This window comes from Heterodontus francisci, unplaced genomic scaffold (assembly GCF_036365525.1).
Source record: "Heterodontus francisci isolate sHetFra1 unplaced genomic scaffold, sHetFra1.hap1 HAP1_SCAFFOLD_188, whole genome shotgun sequence".
NCBI classification, from domain to species: Eukaryota; Metazoa; Chordata; class Chondrichthyes; order Heterodontiformes; family Heterodontidae; genus Heterodontus; species Heterodontus francisci.
This window is the reverse complement of record NW_027140635.1, coordinates 1338269-1361655: the sequence shown is the minus strand read 5'-3', so window position 1 is coordinate 1361655 and position 23387 is coordinate 1338269. Positions and strand designations below refer to the sequence as shown.

At 50.2% G+C, this 23387-nt stretch overlaps 1 protein-coding gene across 1 annotated transcript in view; it reads right to left on the bottom strand.

Annotated features, from left to right (window-relative positions):
• LOC137360363 (NACHT, LRR and PYD domains-containing protein 3-like) overlaps positions 1-23387 on the bottom strand; it is a 212729-nt gene that overhangs the window by 3680 nt on the left and 185662 nt on the right. Inside the window, exons 3-6 of the mRNA XM_068025826.1 lie at positions 8885-8940; positions 6388-8116; positions 448-534; positions 142-309 (exon numbers count right to left, since the gene is read on the bottom strand). Of these exons, the coding sequence (XP_067881927.1) occupies positions 142-309; positions 448-534; positions 6388-8116; positions 8885-8940 (2040 nt within the window). The remainder of the gene's footprint in view (positions 1-141; positions 310-447; positions 535-6387; positions 8117-8884; positions 8941-23387) is intronic.

Genomic DNA, 23387 nt, shown 5'->3' with positions numbered 1-23387 from the left:
ACGAGTTAAAGCGGAATTAGACAGGTTGAACAACAGCGTAAATGACAGGAAGACTGGGATTAATATTTCAATCATAATCACAGACAATTGTTACCCCTAAAAGTGACTGAAAGACATTTGAACAATAACACAGACACTCACCAGATCTGCTCCAGACGCCTGCAGTTCATTATGAGGCAGCTGAGAGCGGGGACAGATCGGTCTGTGAAGGTGTTTGATCCCAGGTTCAGACCAGTTAGTGACTGATTTGTACTGAAAGCAGAGGCGAGATCCTCAATACAAGAATCAGTCAGGCCGACATCCCATAGACTGGGGATGACAGTGAGAGAAATAAGAGGAATCAGGGTTAATCAGTGTTAAATAATGACACTATTACTGTTACTGATAACAATATACAATGTTCAATATCCAGTTAGTATAAACAAAGTAATACCATCTGGTACTTACTCCAGTTTCTGCATTTTACAGTCAGTGTTCCTCAGAGCTTCAGACAGTAGTTTCACTCCTGAATCTCCCACGTTATTGCCCCTCAGTCTAAACACAAACAGAGAATGAGAAACAAACTGAATCAAACCCTGGATCTGATATCATTTTTCTCACTTGCTTTTCCCAGGAAACATTGAAGACACTTAAAAGAGGAGGGGGTGTTGCATTGTTAATCAAGGAGAGTATTACAGCGACAGAAAGGACGTTTGAGGACTCGTCTACTGAGGTAGTATGGGCCGAGGTTAGAAACAGGAGAGGAGAGGTCACGCTGTTCGGAGTCTTCCAAAGACCTCCGAATAGTTCCAGAGATGTAGAGGAAAGGATAGCGAAAATGATTCTAGACAGGGGCTAGAGTAACAGGGTAGTTGTTATGGGGGACTTTAACTTTCCAAATATTGACTGGAAATACTATAGTTCGAGTACTTTAGATGGGTCAGTTTTTGTCCAGTGTGTGCAGGAGGGTTTTCTGACACAGTATGTAGACAGGCCAACCAGGGGCGATGCCACATTGGATTTGGTACTGGTTAATGAACCCGGCCAGGTGTTAGATTTAGATGTAGGTGAGCACTTTGGTGATAGTGATCACAATTCGGTTAGGTTTACCTTAGCGATTGGCAGGGACAGGTATATACCGCAGGGCAAGAATTATAGCTGGGGGAAAGAAAATTATGATGCGATTAGGCAAGATTTAGGATGCGTAGGATGGGGAAGGAAACTGCAGGGGATGGGCACAATCGAAATGTGGAGCTTATTCAAGGAGCAGCTACTGCGTGTCCTTGATAAGTATGCACCTGTGAGGCAGGGAGGAAGTTGTCGAGCGAGGGAGCCGTGGTTTACTAAAGAAGTTGAAGCGCTTGTCAAGGGGAAGAAGAAGGCTTATGTTAGGATGAGACGTGAAGGCTCAGTTAGGGCGCTTGAGAGTTACAAGCTAGCCAGGAAGGATCTAAAGGGAGAGCTAAGAAGAGCAAGGAGAGGACACGAGAAGTCATTGGCGGATATGATCAAGGAAAACCCTAAGGCTTTCTATAGGTATATCAGGAATAAAAGAATGACTAGAGTTAGATTAGGGCCAATCAAGGATAGTAGTGGGAAGTTGTGTGTGGAATCAGAGGAGATAGGGGAAGTGTTAAATGAATATTTTTCGTCAGTATTTACAGTAGAGAAAGAAAATGTTGTCGAGGAGAATACTGAGATTCAGACTGCTAGGCTAGATGGGATTGAGGTTCACAAGGAGGAGGTGTTAGCAATTTTGGAAAGTGTGAAAATAGATAAGTCCCCTGGGCCAGATGGGATTTATCCTAGGATTCTCTGGGAAGCCAGGGAGGAGATTGCAGAGCCTTTGTCCTTGATCTTTATGTCGTCATTGTCGACAGGAGTAGTGCCGGAAGACTGGACGATAGCAAATGTTGTCCCCTTGTTCAAGAAGGGGAGTAGAGACAGCCCTGGTAATTATAGATCTGTGAGCCTTCCTTCGGTTATGGGTAAAATGTTGGAAAAGGTTACAAGAGACAGGATTTATAATCATCTTGAAAAGAGTAAGTTCATTAGCGATAGTCAGCACGGTTTTGTGAAAGGTAGGTCGTGCCTCACAAACCTTACTGAGTTTTTCGAGAAGGTGACCAAACAGGTGGATGAGGGTAAAGCAGTGGATGTGGTGTATTTGGATTTCAGTAAGGCGTTTGATAAGGTTCCCCACGGTAGGCTATTGCAGAAAATACGGAAGTATGGGGTTGAAGGTGATTTAGAGCTTTGGATCAGAAATTGGCTAGCTGAAAGAAGACAGAGGGTGGTGGTTGATGGCAAATGTTCATCCTGGAGTTTAGTTACTAGTGGTGTACCGCAAGGATCTGTTTTGGGGTCACTGCTGTTTGTCATTTTTATAAATGACCTGGAAGAGGGTGTAGAAGGGTGGGTTAGTAAATTTGCGGATGCCACTAAGGTCGGTGGAGTTGTAGATAGTGCCGAAGGATGTTGTAGGGTACAGAGGGACATAGATAGGCTGCAGAGCTGGGCTGAGAGATGGCAAATGGAGTTTAATGCGGAAAAGTGTGAGGTGATTCACTTTGGAAGGAGTAACAGGAATGCAGAGTACTGGGCTAATGGGAAGATTCTTGGTAGTGTAGATGAACAGAGAGATCTTGGTGTCCAGGTACATAAATCCCTGAAAGTTGCTACCCAGGTTAATAGGGCTGTTAAGAAGGCATATGGTGTGTTAGCTTTTATTAGGAGGGGGATCGAGTTTCAGAGCCACGAGGTCATGCTGCAGCTGTACAAAACTCTGGTGAGACCGCACCTGGAGTATTGCGTGCAGTTCTGGTCACCGCATTATAGGAAGGATGTGGAAGCTTTGGAAAGGGTGCAGAGGAGATTTACTAGGATGTTGCCTGGTATGGAGGGAAGGTCTTCCGAGGAAAGGCTGAGGGACTTGAGGTTGGAGAGAAGGAGGAGGAGAGGTGACTTAATAGAGACATATAAGATAATCAGAGGGTTAGATAGGGTGGATAGTGAGAGTCTTTTTCCTCGGATGGTGATGGCAAACACGAGGGGACATAGCTTTAAGTTGAGGGGTGATAGATATAGGACAGATGTCAGAGGTAGTTTCTTTACTGAGAGAGTAGTAGGGGCGTCGAACGCCCTGCCTGCAACAGTAGTAGACTCGCCAACTTTAAGGGCATTTAAATGGTCATTGGATAGACATATGGATGAAAATGGAATAGTGTAGGTCAGATGGTTTCACAGGTCGGCGCAACATCGAGGGCCGAAGGGCCTGTACTGCGCTGGAATGTTCTCATTCTAATAGCCAGATTTTCCTCTAACTGACGTTGAATCTCATTCTGTCGAACTATGAAACTGGCACAGTCATGGTTGGAGAAACTTGTCTGATTTCTGCTGATGCTAAAGGCCCAGAGTTTAGGGGAATGGGGTGATTTTCCCTGAACTAAATGACAAAGTGGTGATTTCTTGTACTTTATACTCTGTATACAATGTTAATCTGTATGATACCTCAGGGTTAGTTACATTGTGAAACAGTGCTAACTGCTGCTGTAAACTCTGCTCCCCAGTATTTTATCTAACAAGGAGAGTTTATTCTGTCCCGTTACAAGTTTTAAACATCCCTGCTCTCTTAGTTTATAGGGGAAGGCAGTCTCTCACTTCATTGCTCATCAAACTAGCTCTCTATTTATTTCAACTGGTTTTGGGAGAATTTTTGGAACTTTCCTCCGAGCGGGACCTCATACACAGTGGACGAATTCTGGGAAACTACTGGGTTTACTACCCTAGTTTACCCAGGAGCCACCAACTGTGTGTGAAGCCCCACCGCTGGCCTGTATGTGACAGTACTTCAGGACCAATACCCCACCACCTGTTCGATTTAAACCTTTATCCCAGCTGATTTGAGCTCCCAAATTCACTGAAGTATCGGCCTGGATGATGAGCAAGGGGCCTGACTCCATGACCTTCAGCCAGGACTCCCACCTGAGTCAGAAGAGTCTATTTGAGTGACCTGTATTTGCTGGGTCATTGATGCTTTAAGGTAATGTAACAAGACCCTGTGGGGAAAGGTCAGCTCTCCCACCAGCTGGTCACTGCCCGGAAGCTCTGCTTTCCTCTTAGTTACTGAATGTTTGCAGTTCCAACTTCCACATCTTATGGGAGCTGACACTTCAGTAACCGTCACTTAATGGTACACATCGAGAAGAGGGTGTGATGCTCTGTGTACACGGACTGCTGGCCTACGTGTCTCTTCAATGGATGTATCACAGACAAGAAGAAAAACAGCAATCGATAATGATTTTTCATAATTAAACTATCAGCCCTTTCCTGTGACCTGTATGACTGATCATATGAAGACTGTAAAATCCTTAATAGTTCACAAGGATCCATTTTGGTTTCTCTAGTCCTGAGAGAATTACTAACTCATCCCTTTATTATTGGTCATCTTTGTGTTGAATCTGCCTCTCTCATTGAGCTGAACTGTTTGCTTCCCTTCATTATGGAGCAACAACAGAATCTATGTCTGTTGTCATGATTGATTAAGAAGAATCCCAAAGCTTTTTATACGTATATAAAGAGCAACAGGTTTGCCAGGGAAAGGGTTGGCCCACTCAAGGACAGAGGAAGGAATCTATGTGTGGAGCCAGAGGAAATAGGTGAGGTACTAAATGAGTACTTTGCATCAGTATTCACCAAAGAGAAGGAGTTGGTGGATGATGAGTCCAAGGAAGGGAGTGTAGATAGTCTGGGTAATGCCGATATCAAAAAGGAGGTGGTGTTGGGCGTCTTGAAAAACATTAAGGTAGATAAGTCCCCAGGGCCTGATCAGATCTACCCCAGAATACTGAGGGAGACAAGGGAGGAAATTGCTGGGGGCTTGACAGAAATCTTTGTATCCTCATTGGCTACAGGTGAGGTCCCAGAGGACTGGAGAATGTTGTTCCTTTGCTTAAGAAGGGTAGCAAGGATAATCCAGAAAATTACAGGCCGATGAGCCTTACGTCAGTGTTAGGGAAATTATTGGAGAGGATTCTTCGGCACAGGATTTACTCCCATTTGGAAACAAATTGAATTATTCGCGAGAGGCAGCATGGTTTTGTGAAGGGGAGGTTGTGTCTCACTAACTTGATGGAGTTTTTTGAGGAAGTGACAAAGATGATTGACGAAGGAAGGGCAGTGGATGTTATCTATATGGACTTCAGTAAAGCCTTTGACAAGGTCCCTCACGGCAGACTGGTACAAAAGGTGAAGTCACACGGGATCAGAGGTGAGCTGGCAAGATGGATACAGAACTGGCTCGGTCACAGAAGACAGAGGGTATCAGTGGATGGGTGTTTTTCTGAATGGAGGGATGTGACTAGTGGTGTTCCGCAGGGATTAGCACTGGGACCTTTGCTGTTTGTATTATATATAAATGATTTGGAGGGAAATGTAGCTGGTCTGATTAGTAAGTTTGCGGACGACACAAAAGTTGGTGGAATTGCGGATAGTAATGAGGATTGTCAGAGGATACAGCAGGATATAGATCGGTTGGAGACTTGGGCGGAGAAATGGCAGATGGAGTTTAATCCGGACAAATGTGAGGTAATGCATTTTGGAAGGTCTAATGCAGGTGGGAAGTATACAGTAAATGGCAGAACCCTTAGGAGTATCGACAGGCAGAGAGATCTGGGCGTACATGTCCGCAGGTCACTAAAACTGGCAACGCAGGTGGATAAGCTAGTCAAGAAGGCATACGGCATGCTTGCCTTCATTGGTCGGGGCATAGAGTATAAAAATTGGCAAGTCATGTTGCAGCTGTCCAGAACCTTAGTTAGGCCACACTTAGAATATTGCGTGCAATTCTGGTCGCCACACTACCAGAAGGACGTGGAGGCTTTGGAGCGGGTACAGAGGAGATTTACCAGGATTTTGCCTGGTCTGGAGGGCATTAGCTATGAGGAGAGGTTGGAGAAACTGGGATTGTTTTCACTGGAATGACGGAGGTGGAGGGGTGACATGATAGAGATTTACAAAGTTATGAGTGGCATGGTCAGAGTGGATAGTCAGAAGCTTTTTCCCAGAGTGGAAGAGTCAGTTACTAGGGGACATAGGTTTAAGGTGCGATGGGCAAAGTTTAGAGGGGATGTGCGAGGCAAGTTCTTTACACAGAGGGTGGTGAGTGTCTGGAACTTGTTGCTGGGGGAGGTGGTGGAGGCAGGTACCATAGAGACGTTTAAGAGGCATCTTGACAAATACATGAATAGGATGGGAATAGAGGGATACGGACCTCGGAAGTGCAGAAGGTTTTAGCTTAGACAGACATTATGATCGGCGCAGGCTTGGAGGGCCGAATGGCCTGTTCCTGTGCTGTACTGTTCTTTGTTCTACAATTCATCCAACAGTTGGAGACAAATAAATAATTACCTCAACACCTGGCATTTGTGAAGTGAAGGTCTCAGCCGCTGGAGTCCTTCAAACTGTATGTTGCAGGACTCCAGATCAAATTCTTTTATTGTATCACAGAGTGCAATGACATGAGACAGGACCGCACAGTCAATTGTTTTCAGGTCCAATCCACGAAATGTAAGTATTTCCACCGATCCGACTGTGGCCTGAACCAGTGCTTTATTCTTAGACTCAAACAGGTAGTACAATGTGTTCAGGAGGTTTCTTTTACCCTCTGTGTTTCCAATTTGTCCTTCAATCTTCTCCTTCACCCAGTCAATCACTTGGCAGGTTGTTTGATGAGAAAATGGACCCAGAACCTCCTGTAGGGGCTGAGCTGAGTGTGAGGAGGTGAGACCAGCAACAAAACGGAGAAATATCTCAAACCTCCCATCCTCCTTGCTGTGGGCTTCATTCAGGAGTTTCGGGATGTTCCCGGGATCAGGAGTCAAGAATTGTGCGATTGCGGCTACAAACTCTTGGATGGTGAGGTGTGTGAATGTGTAAACCACCCTCTGAACAGAATCATCTCTCTCCAAAAGTTCCATTATGAACCCAGACAGGAAGTGGGAAGGTTGCAGACTGTACTCGATCAAATCTTCATTTCTAAACACAATCTTCTTCTCAGAGACTCCTGTGTAGGCCATCTGACCAATCTTTAGTAATACATCACAAGGGCTTTCAATCTCTCGGCCATGGTTTTTCAGAATGTTATAAATATAATAAGAATATACTTGGGTGATGGTCTTGGGAACTTGCTGCTGTTTCCTGTCTCTTTGTGTAAAGAAGGGACCCAGTGACAGACAGAGAATCCAGCAGTATGAAGGGTTGTAACACATGGTGTACAGGATCTCGTTCTCCTCCACGTGTTTGAAAACAGCTGCTGCCACCGTCCGATCTTCAAAAAACTTGTTGAAATATTCCTTCCGTTCATCACCAACAAATCCCAGGATTTCAGCCCAGACACTGATCTCAGCCTTTTCCAATAAATGTAAAGCAGTGGGACGGCTGGTCACTAGCACTGAACAACCTGGGAGCAGCTTGTGCTGTATTAAACTGTACACAATGTCAGACACTTCACACCAGCATTCGGGATCTGTACACATGGACTGAGCTTCTGTATTTCTCCGATTGTCAGCAAAATCGAACCTGTCCTTGAATTCATCCAAACCATCGAATATAAACAGTAATCCCTCTGGGTTCTTCCAGAGCTCTCCCAGAAGATTCTCAAAGTAAGGATACAGATCCAGTATTAGTTTCCTCAGGTTTATTCTACAGTTAATAGCGTTCAACTCACGGAATTTAAAACTGAAAACAAATTGAAATTTTGGGTATATTTTCCCAGTGGCCCAGTCATAAACAATCTTTTGTACCAATGTTGTCTTTCCAATTCCCGGGACTCCACGCACCACTGCTAAACTCCCAGATTTGGATTTTCTTTGGGAAAAACTGCTCTGGAACAACTGATCAGTTTGGATTTTTTCCAGTTCTCTCTGGAGATGTTTCTCTCTGCAGTCTTCATGGTCTCGGCCTCTTGCCAGCAGCTTATGTTCTACAAGTGTCTGATCTCGAACAGTAGAAATGACCGTTAGCTCAGTGTATCGATCAACCAGCTGGAACATTTTAACCTTCTCCTTTATTAGGATAGTGTTCACTCTCAGTGACTCAGTTTGTATCCGGAGTGTTTCCTTGTGTTTCTGTTGAACATCTTCAAATAGAACAGACAGAAAGCGGTTCTCAATGTCAGTTGCAATGACTTAAAAACAGCTTTACGGTATCATTTTATTATTCAGTGAAATATTGTGATTTAATTAACAGCTTAGATAGAGATGTGTGTAGAAATTAAAACCCTGTAAATGGTAAACCCTGCTTGAAAGTGAAAAATTCTCACTTGATTCGAATAATTGCTGAACGTGGACTCTTCGAAGGTGGTGATATTTTCCCTCTGATGCTTAATACTATCCAGTCTACCCCATACAACAGGCATCTCAATACAAATCGACACATGGTGGGCGGCACAGTGGCGCAGTGGTTAGCACTGCAGCCTCATAGCTCCAGCGACCCGGGTTCAATTCCGGGTACTGCCTGTGTGGAGTTTGCAAGTTCTCCCTGTGTCGGCGTGGGTTTCCTCCGGGTGCTCCGGTTTCCTCCCACAGCCAAAGACTTGCAGGTTGATAGGTAAATTGGCCATTATAAAAATTGCCCCTAGTATAGGTAGGTGGTAGGGAAATATAGGAACAGGTGGGGATGTGGTAGGAATGTAGGATTAGGATAAATGGGTGGTTGATGGTCGGCACAGACTCGGTGGGCCGAAGGGCCTGTTTCAGTGCTGTATCTCTAACTAACAGGTTTTATGACACAAGATGTTCTAGTGCAGCGTTATCCAACATACAGCCCCTGGGCCAGGATCTGACCCACCAATGGTTTCCATCCAGCCTGTAGATGTAAACTAGACCAGGCTGTTCCTCATCCTCACCAGGAATCTGTGACTGGAGTTGAGAAATTCTGCACTGGCTTCTTCCTGCAGACCAGCTTTAAAAAAAAAAAAATCCCAAGTCAGTTTCGAAGCTGACAGTGGGAACTGTGGTTTCCCAACATCGGACAAGTTTGTGGTTTTCTGGTGGGCTTTTTAAAAATACAGTCAGTACCCACTGGAAAGCCCCAAATCTGTCCGAAGTTGGGAAACTGCAGTTCCCACTGTCAGCACCTGTCAGCGTGTAACAGACTTTCGATTTTTTAAATACACTGAAAAAACATCAACTGAGCATTCTCACTCTCTGCAGCTGACAGAGAGAGAAAAAGGAGGACAGAGAGGGTAAGAGTGAAAGGGGGAGATAGACAGAGAGAGGGGAGGGAAACAGAGCGAGAGAGAGAGAGAGAAGTGGGCATGGGGGTGGGGGAGGGGCGAGACACGTAGAGGGTTGGGGGGAGGGGGTGGGGGCGCTCAGAGGGGGTGGAGGGCGCACATAGGCAGGTGGTGCAGTCAGGGTGGGGCCCGCACAGATGGGCGCACGCACAACACACAGAGGAGAGACACACACACACACAGAGTGGGGACACATGCACATGCGCGCACACACACACACAGAACACACAAACATACAGACAGGACACATACCCAAACACACACGCACACAGAGGGGTCACACACACAGATACACACATGCACACAGAGGGGATACACACACACACAGAAGGGACGCACACGCACAGAGGGGATGCACGCACACAGAGGGGATACACAAACGCACATAGAGGACACACACGCAGTGGGGAGACACACATACGCGCACACACAAACATACAGACAGGACACATACACAGACGCACACAGAGGGGACACACACACACACACACACAGAGTGGGGACACATGCACACACACACATGACACACAAACATACAGACAGGACACATACACAGACACACACAGAGGGGACACACACACACACACACACACACACACACACACAGAGTGGGGACACATGCACATGCGCACACACACACATGACACACAAACATACAGACAGGACACATACACAGACACACACGCACACAGAGGGGACACACACACAGATACATACATCACACACAGGGGACACACACACACGCACGCACACAGAAGGGACGCATGCACACACAGAGGGGATACACAAACGCACATAGCGGACACACACACACAGTGGGGACATACACACACAAACATACAGACAGGACACACAAACATACAGACAGGTCTCTTACACAGACGCGCACACGCACACAGAGGGGACACACACACAGATACATACATCACACACAGGGGACACACACACACGCACGCACACAGAAGGGGATACACAAATGCACAAAGAGGACACACACACGCAGTGGGGACATACACACACAAACATACAGACAGGACACACAAACATACAGACAGGACTCTTACACAGACGCGCACACGCACACAGAGGGGACACACACACACGCACACACACACACAGAGGGAACAGACAGACACAGATGAGGGACACACATACACAGACACACACACACAGACAAGGGACACACACACACACAGACGAGGGAAACACACACACACACAGACGAGGGACTCACACAGTCGAGGGACACACACAGTCGAGGGACACACACACACAGACACACGAGGGACACACACACAGACGAGGGACACACACACAGACGAGGGACACACACACACACAGACGAGGGACACACACACACACAGATGAGGGACACACACACACACACACACAGACGAGGGACACACACACACAGACGAGGGACACACACACACAGACGAGGGACACACACACACACGCACACACAGACGAGGGACACACACACACACACGAGGGACACACATAGACACACACACACAGACAAGGGACACACACACACAGACAAGGGACACACACAGTCGAGGGACACACACAGTCGAGGGACACACACACACAGACACACGAGGGACACACACACAGACGAGGGACACACACACACACAGACGAGGGACACACACACACAGACGAGGGACACACACACACACACAGACAGACGAGGGACACACACAGTCGAGGAACACACACAGACACACGAGGGACACACACACACACAGACGAGGGACACACACACACACACACACACACACAGACGAGGGACACACACACAGACGAGGGACACACACACACAGACGAGGGACACACACACACAGACGAGGGACACACACACACACACACACACAGACGAGGGACACACACACACACACACGAGGGACACACAGACGATGGACACACAGACACACGAGGGACACACAGACGAGGGACACACACACACACACACACACGTGAGGGACACACACACACACGTGAGGGACACACAGACACAGGCACGGGGGACACACACACACAGACACACACACACACACGAGGGACACACACACACAGACAAAAGGGACACACACACACAGACACACACACGAGGGACACACACACACACACACACACGAGGGACACACGCGCGAGGGACACACACGCGAGGGGCACACACGCGAGGGGCACACACGCGAGGGGCACACACGCGAGGGGCACACGCGAGGGGCACACACGAGGGGCACACACGAGGGGCACACACGAGGGACACACACACATACACACAAGGGACACACGCACACACACACGAGGGACACACACATGGGACACACACACACACACACATGGGACACACACACACGAGGGACACACACACACGAGGGGCACACACACACGAGGGGCACACACACACAGACGAGGGACACACACACACACAGAAGAGGGACACACACACACACAGGCGAGGGACACACACACACACACAGGCGAGGGACACACACACACACAGGCGAGGGACACACACACACACAGGCGAGGGACACACACACACACAGGCGAGGGACATACACAGTCGAGGAACACAGACAGACGAGGGACACACACACAGACGAGGGACACACACACTCACACGAGGGACACACACACACACAGACGAGGGACACACACACACACAGACGAGGGACACACACACACACACACACACACACAGACGCGGGACACACACACACACACAGACGAGGGACACACACAGACGAGGGACACACGAGGGACACACACACACACAGACGAGGGACACACACACACACACACACACACAGACGAGGGACACACACACACACACGCAGACGAGAGACACACACAGACGAGGGACACACAGACGAGGGACACACACACACACACACACACACACGAGGGACACACACACACACACGAGGGACGCACAGACACAGACACGGGACACACACACACACACACCACACACACAGACGAGGGACACACACAGTCGAGGGACACACACACACAGTCGAGGGACACACACACACACAGACGAGGGACACACACACACATAGACGAGGGACACACACACACATAGACGAGGGACACACACACACACAGACGAGGGACACACACACACACAGACGAGGGACACACACACACACACACACACACACACAGACGAGGGACACACACACACACAGACGAGGGACACACACACACGAGGGACACACAGATGAGGGACACACAGACACACGAGGGACACACAGACGAGGGACACACAGACACACGAGGGACACACACACGAGGGACACTCAAACACACACGAGGGACACAGACACGAGGGACACACAGACACAGACATGGGGACACACACACACACACGAGGGAGACACACACACAGACGCAAGGGACACACACACACACGAGGGACACACACACACACACAGTCGAGGGACACACACAGACGAGGGACACACACACACACACACACACGAGGTACACACAGACGAGGGACACACAGACACACGAGGGACACACAGACACGAGGGACACACAGACACAGACACGGGGGACACACAGACACAGACACAGACACGGGGGACACACACACACGAAAGGCACACACACACAGACACAAGGGACACACACACACACAGACACACACACACACGAGGGACACACACACACACACACACACACACACACACACGAGGGACACACACACACGAGGGACACACACACACGAGGGACACACACAGACACACACACACAGACACACACACACACGAGGGACACACACACGAGGGACACACACACGAGGGACACACACACGAGGGACACACAGACACGAGGGACACACAGACAGAGACACGGGGGACACACACACACGAGGGGCACACACACACAGACACAAGGGACACACACACACAGACACACACACACACGAGGGACACACACACACGAGGGGCACACACACACGAGGGGCACACACACACGAGGGACACACACACACGAGGGACACACACACACATACACACGAGGGACACACGCACACACTCACGAGGGACACACACATGGGACACACACACACACACGGGACGCACACACACACGAGGGGCACACACACACACGAGGGGCACACACAAACACGAGGGACACACACACACACGAGGGACACACACACACACGAGGGACACACACACACACGAGGGACACACACACACACCACACGGGACACACACACACACACCACACGGGACACACACACACACACGAGGGACACACACACACACACACAGACGAGGGACACACACACACGCACGCAGACGAGGGACACACACAGACGAGGGACACACGAGGGACACACAGACGAGGGACACACACACACACACACACACACACACACACACACACGAGGGACGCACAGACACAGACACGGGACACACACACACACACACCACACACACAGACGAGGGACACACACAGTCGAGGGATACACACACACAGACGAGGGACACACACACACACAGACGAGGGACACACACACACACAGACGAGGGACACACACACACAGACGAGGGACACACACACACAGACGAGGGACACACACACACACAGACGAGGGACACACACACACACACACAGACGAGGGACACACACACACACACACAGACGAGGGACACACACACACACACACACACACACACACACACACACACACACACACAGACGAGGGACACACACACACACACACACACACACACAGACGAGGGACACACACACACGAGGGACACACAGATGAGGGACACACAGACACACGAGGGACACACAGACGAGGGACACACAGACACACGAGGGACACACACACGAGGGACACACAAACACACACGAGGGACACAGACACGAGGGACACACAGACACAGACATGGGGACACACACACACGCACACACGAGGGAGACACACACACAGACGCAAGGGACACACACACACAGACGCAAGGGACACACACACACACACTCACACACACACACACTCACACACACACTCACACACACACACACACACACACACGAGGGACACACACACACACAGACGAGGGACACACACACAGATGAGGGACACACACACAGATGAGGGACACACACACAGATGAGGGACACACACACACACACACACACGAGGGACACACAGACGAGGGACACACAGACACACGAGGGACACACAGACACGAGGGACACACAGACACGAGGGACACACAGACACGAGGGACACACAGACACAGACACGGGACACACACACACACGAGGGGCACACACACACAGACACAAGGGACACACACACACACAGACACACACACACACGAGGGACACACACACACACACACACACACACACACACACACACACACACACACACGAGGGACACACACACGAGGGACACACACACGAGGTACACACAGACACGAGGGACACACAGACAGAGACACGGGGGACACACACACACGAGGGGCACACACACACAGACACAAGGGACACACACACACAGACACACACACACACGAGGGACACACACACACACACGAGGGACACACACACGAGGGGCACACACATACGAGGGGCACACACACACGAGGGACACACACACACGAGGGACACACACACACGAGGGACACACACACACATACACACGAGGGACACACGCACACACTCACGAGGGACACACACATGGGACACACACACACACACGGGACGCACACACACACGAGGGGCACACACACACACGAGGGACACACACACACACGAGGGACACACACACACACGAGGGACACACACACACACGAGGGACACACACACACACCACACGGGACACACACACACACACCACACGGGACACACACACACACACGAGGGACACACACACACACACACAGACGAGGGACACACACACACACACACAGACGAGGGACACACACACACGCACGCAGACGAGGGACACACACAGACGAGGGACACACGAGGGACACACAGACGAGGGACACACACACACACACACGAGGGACGCACAGACACAGACACGGGACACACACACACACACACCACACACACAGACGAGGGACACACACAGTCGAGGGATACACACACACAGACGAGGGACACACACACACACAGACGAGGGACACACACACACACAGACGAGGGACACACACACACAGACGAGGGACACACACACACAGACGAGGGACACACACACACACACACAGATGAGGGACACACACACACACACACAGACGAGGGACACACACACACACACACACACACACACACACACACAGACGAGGGACACACACACACACACACACACACAGACGAGGGACACACACACACGAGGGACACACAGATGAGGGACACACAGACACACGAGGGACACACAGACGAGGGACACACAGACACACGAGGGACACACACACGAGGGACACACAAACACACACGAGGGACACAGACACGAGGGACACACAGACACAGACATGGGGACACACACACACACACACACACGAGGGAGACACACACACAGACGCAAGGGACACACACACACAGACGCAAGGGACACACACACACAGACGCAAGGGACACACACACACACACTCACACACACACACACTCACACACACACACACTCACACACACACACACACACGAGGGACACACACACACAGACGAGGGACACACACACAGACGAGGGACACACACACAGATGAGGGACACACACACAGATGAGGGACACACACACAGATGAGGGACACACACACACACACACACACGAGGGACACACAGACGAGGGACACACAGACACACGAGGGACACACAGACACGAGGGACACACAGACACGAGGGACACACAGACACGAGGGACACACAGACACAGACACGGGACACACACACACACGAGGGGCACACACACACAGACACAAGGGACACACACACACACAGACACACACACACACGAGGGACACACACACACACACACACACACACACACACACAGACACACACACACAGACACACACACACACGAGGGACACACACACGAGGGACACACACACGAGGGACACACACACGAGGGACACACACACGAGGGACACACACAGACACACACACACACGAGGGACACACACACACGAGGGACACACAGACACAGACACGGGGGACACACACACATGAGGGACACACACACACGAGGGACACACACACACACACACACACACGAGGGACACACACACACACACACGAGGGACACACACACACACACACACACGAGGGACACACACACACGAGGGGCACACACACACGAGGGGCACACACACATGACGGACACACACACACGAGGGACACACACACACATACACACGAGGGACACACGCACACACTCACGAGGGACACACACATGGGACACACACACACACGGGACGCACACACACACGAGGGGCACACACACACGAGGGGCACACACACACGAGGGACACACACAAACACATGGGACACACACACACACGAGGGACACACACACACGAGGGACACACACACACGAGGGACACACACACACACGAGGGACACACACACACACGAGGGACACACACACACACGAGGGACACACACACACACGAGGGACACACACACACACCACACGGGACAGACACACACACCACACGGGACACACACACACACAATGGACACACACACACACACATGGGGCACACACACACACACACATGGGACACACACACACACACACATGGGACACACACACACACACACACACACACACACACGTGGGACACACACACACACACACACACGTGGGACACACACACACACACGAGGGACACACACACACACACGAGGGACACACACACACACACGAGGGACACACACACACACCACATGGGACACACACACACACCACATGGGACACACACACACTGGACCCACACACACACACATGGGGCACACACACACACACACATGGGACACACACACACTGGACCCACACACACACACATGGGGCACACACACACACACACATGGGACACACACACGAGGGACACACACGTGGGACACACACACACACGTGGGACACACACACACACGAGGGACACACACACACACGAGGGACACACGAGGGACACACACACACACACACACGAGGGACACACACACACGAGGGACACACGAGGGACACACACACACACACGAGGGACACACACACGAGGGACACACACACGAGGGACACACACACGAGGGACACACATGGGACACACACACACACACACACACACACACACACGAGGGACACACACACACACACGGGACACACATACACAGACACGAGGGACACACACACACACACACGAGGGGCACACACACACACAAGGGACACACACACACACACATGGGACACACACACACACACACACACATGGGACACACACACACACGAGGGACACACACGAGGGACACACACACGGGACACACACACGGGACACACACACGGGACACACACACGGGACACACACACACACACATGGGACACACACACACACACATGGGACACACACACAGACATGGGACACACACACAGACGAGGGACACACACACAGACGAGGGACACACACACACACAAGGGACACACACACACACACATGGGACACACACACACACACATGGGACACACACACACACACATGGGACACACACACACACACACACACACACACACACATGGGACACACACACACACGAGGGACACACACGAGGGACACACACACGGGACACACACACGGGACACACACACGGGACACACACACGGGACACACACACACGGGACACACACACACGGGACACACACACACACGGGACACACACACACACGAGGGACACACACACACACGAGGGACACACACACACACACACGTGGGACACACACACACACACGTGGGACACACACACACACACGAGGGACACACACACACACACGAGGGACACACACACACACACGAGGGACACGCACACACACGAGGGACACGCACACACACGAGGGACACGCACACACACACGAGGGACACGCACACGAGGGACACGCACACACACACACACACACGAGGGACACGCACACACACACACACACACGAGGGACACGCACACACACACACACACACACACACACACACACGAGGGACACACACACACACACACACACACGAGGGACACACACACACACACGAGGGGGACACACACACACACGAGGGGGACACACACACACACACACACGAGGGACACACACACACGAGGGGGACACACACACGAGGGGGACACACACACACACGAGGGGGACACACACACACACACGCACGAGGGGGACACACACACACGCACGCACGAGGGACACACACACACACGAGAGACACACATGGGACACACACACACACACACGGGACACACACACGCACACACGGGACTCACACACACACACGGGACACACACACAGAGACATACAGGACACACACACACAGACACACAGGACACACACACGAGGGACACACACACACACACACGAGGGACACACAGGACACACACACACACACGAGGGACACACACAGGCAGACAGACACAGTGGACAGACACAGAGTGGGGAGAGTGACGCAAAGGGGGGAACGCGGGAGAGAACGCAGACAGGGGAGATGCAGAGTGTGGCGGGGGGTGGGGACACAAAGGGGCAATGAAGATCACTCCTGACAGATGAACATCTATGTGGAATGCTCCACATCACGATAACAAGCGTGCGGGCAAACACTGACTACTCGTGCAAGCAGAAAAATGCCAGGTATCTCATTAAATCAGTGTCTGACATAGTGAAGAGAAAGTAAGTCAATAAATTAGCCTGCTCATTTAAAATCATTCACAAAAATGTACATTTGTGTTTTGATTACTAGCAAGATACATTTTTAATCCTTTATCTTTCCGAAACTGTCGCGCTAGTCCCCTATGCAAGATAAAAATTGTATTTTTTTTTATTTAGTTCTGGGATGTGGGCTTCATTGGCTGGAGAGCATTTATTGCTGTTGAGAAGGTGGTGGTGAGCTGCCTTCTTGAACCACTGCAGTCCATGTGGGGGAGGTACACCCACAGTGCTGTTAGGAAGGGAGTTCCAGGATTTTGACCCAGCGACAGTGAAGGAACGGTGATGTAGTTCCAAGTCAGGATGGTGTGTGACTTGGAGGGGAACTTGCAGGTGGTGGTGTTCCCTTACATCTGCTGCCCTTGTTCTTCCATGTGGTGGAGGTCTTGGGTTTGGAAGGTGCTGTCTATGGAGCCTTGGTGTGTCGCTGCAGTGCATCTTGTAGATGGTACACACTGCTGCCACTGTGTGTCAGTGGTGGAGGGAGTGAATATTTGTAGATGGGGTGCCAATCGAGTGGGCTGCTTTCTTCTGGATGGTGTCGAGCTTCTTGAGTGTTGTTGGAGCTGCACCCATCCAGGCAAGTGGAGAGTATTCCATCACACTCCTGACTTGTGCCTTGTAGGTGGTGGACAGGCTTTGCGGAATCAGGAGGCGAGTTACTCGCTGCAGGATTCCTAGCCTCTGACCTGCTCTTGTAGCCACGGTATTTATATGGCTACTCCAGTTCAATTTCTGGTCAATGGTAGCCCCATGGATGTTGATAGTGGGGGATTCAGCGATGGCAATGCCATTAAATGTCAAGGGTAGATGGTTAAATTCACTCTTGTTGGAAATGATCATTGTCTGGCACTTGTGTGGTGCGAATGTTACTTGCCACTTACCAACCCAAGCCTGGATATTGTCCAGGTCTTGCTGCATTTCTACAGGGACAGCTTCAGTATCTGAGTCACGAATGGTGCTGAACATTGTGCAATCATCAGCGAACATCCCCACTTCTGACCTTATGATTGAAGAAAGGTCATTGATGAAGGTGGTTGCGCCGAGGGCACTACCCTGAGGAATGCCTGCAGTGATGTCCTGGGACTGAGATCATTGACCTCCACATACCACAACCATCTTCCTTTGGACAAGGTACGACTCTAACCAGAAGAGAGTTTTCCCCCCGACTCCCGTTCACTCCAGTTTCACGAAGGTTCCTTGATTGGTCAAACGCTGCCCTGATATCACGGGCAGTTACTCTCATCTCACGGTCCCCAACGCGAAAAGTTTGGACACCTTGTTCCAATGGATCAATCTGTGAAACTGTCAGTCGTGCTTACCTTCTGTATAAATGCAAAACAGGTCATTGGATATCAGTGGGAGGGGCTCAGTTTGTGAACAGTCAGGAGTCACATTGTTAATGTATTCGGCCTTGGACAGATTATTTGGGATATTGTGTGCATTGGGAGAGGGTCAGACAGAATGTACAAAAGTTCCAAGTGGCATTTGATCTGACTCATAACTGAGTTTCTGACCAAATATCCTCCCGAGTACAAAGAACACTTACTTCCACCTCCATAATATCGCCCATCTCTGCCCCTTCCTCAGCTCATTTGCTGCTGTAACCCACAGTGGCGTAGTGGTTAGCACCGCAGCCTCACAGCTCCAGCGACCTGGGTTCAATTCCGGGTACTGCCTGTGTGGAGTTTGCAAGTTCTCCCTGTGTCTGCGTGGGTTTCCTCCGGGTGCTCCAGTTTCCTCCCACACACCAAAGACTTGCAGGTTGATAGGTAAATTGGCCATTATAAATTGCCCCTAGTATAGGTAGGTGGTAGGGAAATATAGAGACAGGTGGGGATGTGGTAGGAACATGGAATTAGTGTAGGATTAGTAGAAATGGGTAGTTGATGGTCGGCACAGACTCGGTGGGCCGAAGGGCCTGTTTCAGTGCTGTATCTCTAAACTAAACTAAAATCAATGTCTGACCTCTAGACTCAGCTATTCCAATGTTCTCCTGGCCAGCCTCCCACCTTTCTCCCTCCATAAACTTGAGCACATACTAAACTCTACTACCCATATCCGACTGACACTGAGTCTCGTTCAACTATCACCCCTGTACTCGCTGACCAACATTGGCTGCTGGTCTGGCAATGCCTCGATTTAAAAATTCTCATTCTTGTTTTCAGATCCCACCATGGCCTCGCCCCAAACCTTTGTCTTTAACCTCCAGTTCTGCCTCTTCCACGTTCCCAAATTTCATCATTCTATGAAGAACAACCATTCCTTCAACTGACTTTGACCTAAGCTGTAAAATTACCTTCTGAAACCTCTCTAACTGTAAATAGAAATTGCACAGTTATTGTATCAGAGCTTGAGCAGGTTATCTGGTGTATTGTGTGGACGGAGAGATGGACAGACTCTGAACAGCCAGGAGATACATTGCTATTGTTTCAGGACTTGGGTAAGTTCTCTGGCGTACTGTGTTCGCTTTTACAGTCACATGGTCATAGGTAAAGGTTACTGCCATTCTGAAGGTGCAGAGAGGATTCATAAAGATAGAAAACAAATCGGAGCAAAAGTAGGCCATTCGGCCCTTCAATACGATCATGGCTGATCACCAAACTAAGTACCCTGTTCCCTCTTTCTCCCCGTATCCCTTGATCCCTTTAGCCCTAAGAACTATATCTAACTCTTTCTTGAATATATTTAATGATTTGGCCTCAACTGCTTTCTGTGGTAGAGAATTCCACAGGTTCACCACTCTCTAGGTGAAGAAATCCCTCCTCATCTCAGTCCTAAATAGCTGACCTCTTATCCTTAGACTGTGACCCCTGGTCCTGGACTCCCCCGCCATCGGGAACATCCTTCCTGCATCTCGTCTGTCCAGTCCTGTTAGAATTTTGTAGGTTTCTATGAGATCCCCTCTCATTCTTCTAAACTCTAGCGAATACAAGCCTGATCGACCCAATCTCTCTTCATACGTCAGTCCTGCCATCCCAGGAATCAGTCTGGTGAACCTTTGCTGCACTCCCTCCATAACAAGAACATCCTTCCACACATATGGAGACCAAAACTGCACGCAATACTCCAGATGTGGTCTCACCAAGGCCTTGTATAATTAGAGTCATAGAGTCATACAGCATAGAAACAGGCCCTTCGGCCCACCACGTCCAAGCTGACCACAATGCCTATCTATACTAATCCCACCTGCCTGCATTAATTCCATATCCCTCTATACTTTGCTCATTCAAGTACCTGTCCAGATGCCTCTTAAATGTTGCTACTGTTCCTGCCTCCACCACCTCCTCTGGCAGCTCATTCCAGATACCCACTATTCTTTGTGTGAAAAATTTACCCCTTTGATCCCCTTTAAACCTCCTCCCTTTCACCTTAAATCTATGCCCTCTAGTTTTAGTCACCCCTACCATGGGAAACAGATTCTGGCTATCTACCCTATCTATGCCTCTCATAATTTTATATACCTCTGTCATGTCCCCTCTCAGCCTCCTTCGCTCAAGGGAAAACAGACTCTGCCTATCCAATCTCTCGGGCGGCACAGTGGTTAGCACTGCAGCCTCACAGCTCCAGCGACTCGGGTTCGGCTCTGGGTACTGCTGTGCGGAATTTGCAAGTTCTCCCTGTGACCGCGTGGGTTTCTGCCGGGTGCTCCGGTTTTCTCCCACAGCCAAAGACTTGCAGGTTGATAGGTAAATTGGCCATTGTAAATTGCCCCTAGTGTAGGTAGGTGTTAGGAGAATGATGGGAATATGGGATTAATGTAGGATAAGTATAAATGGGTGGTTGTTGATCGGCACAGACTCGGTGGGCCGAAGGGCCTGTTTCAGTGCTGTTTCTCTCTATGACTCTCTAACTCAAGTCCTCCAAACCAGGCAACATCCTTGTGAATCTTTTCTGCACCCTCTCTAGCTTAATCACATCTTTCCTGTAGTGCGGTAACCAGAACTGCACACAGTACTCCAAATGTGGCCTAACCAATGTTCTGTCCAACTGTAACATGACGTCCCAACTCTTGTACTCAATGCCTCGGCCGATGAAGGCAAGCATGCCATACGCCTTCTTCACCACCCTGTCTACCTGTGTTGCCACTTTCAGGGAACTATTTACTTGCACCCCAAGGTCTCTCTGCTCAACAGCACTCCCCAGGGCCCTGCCATT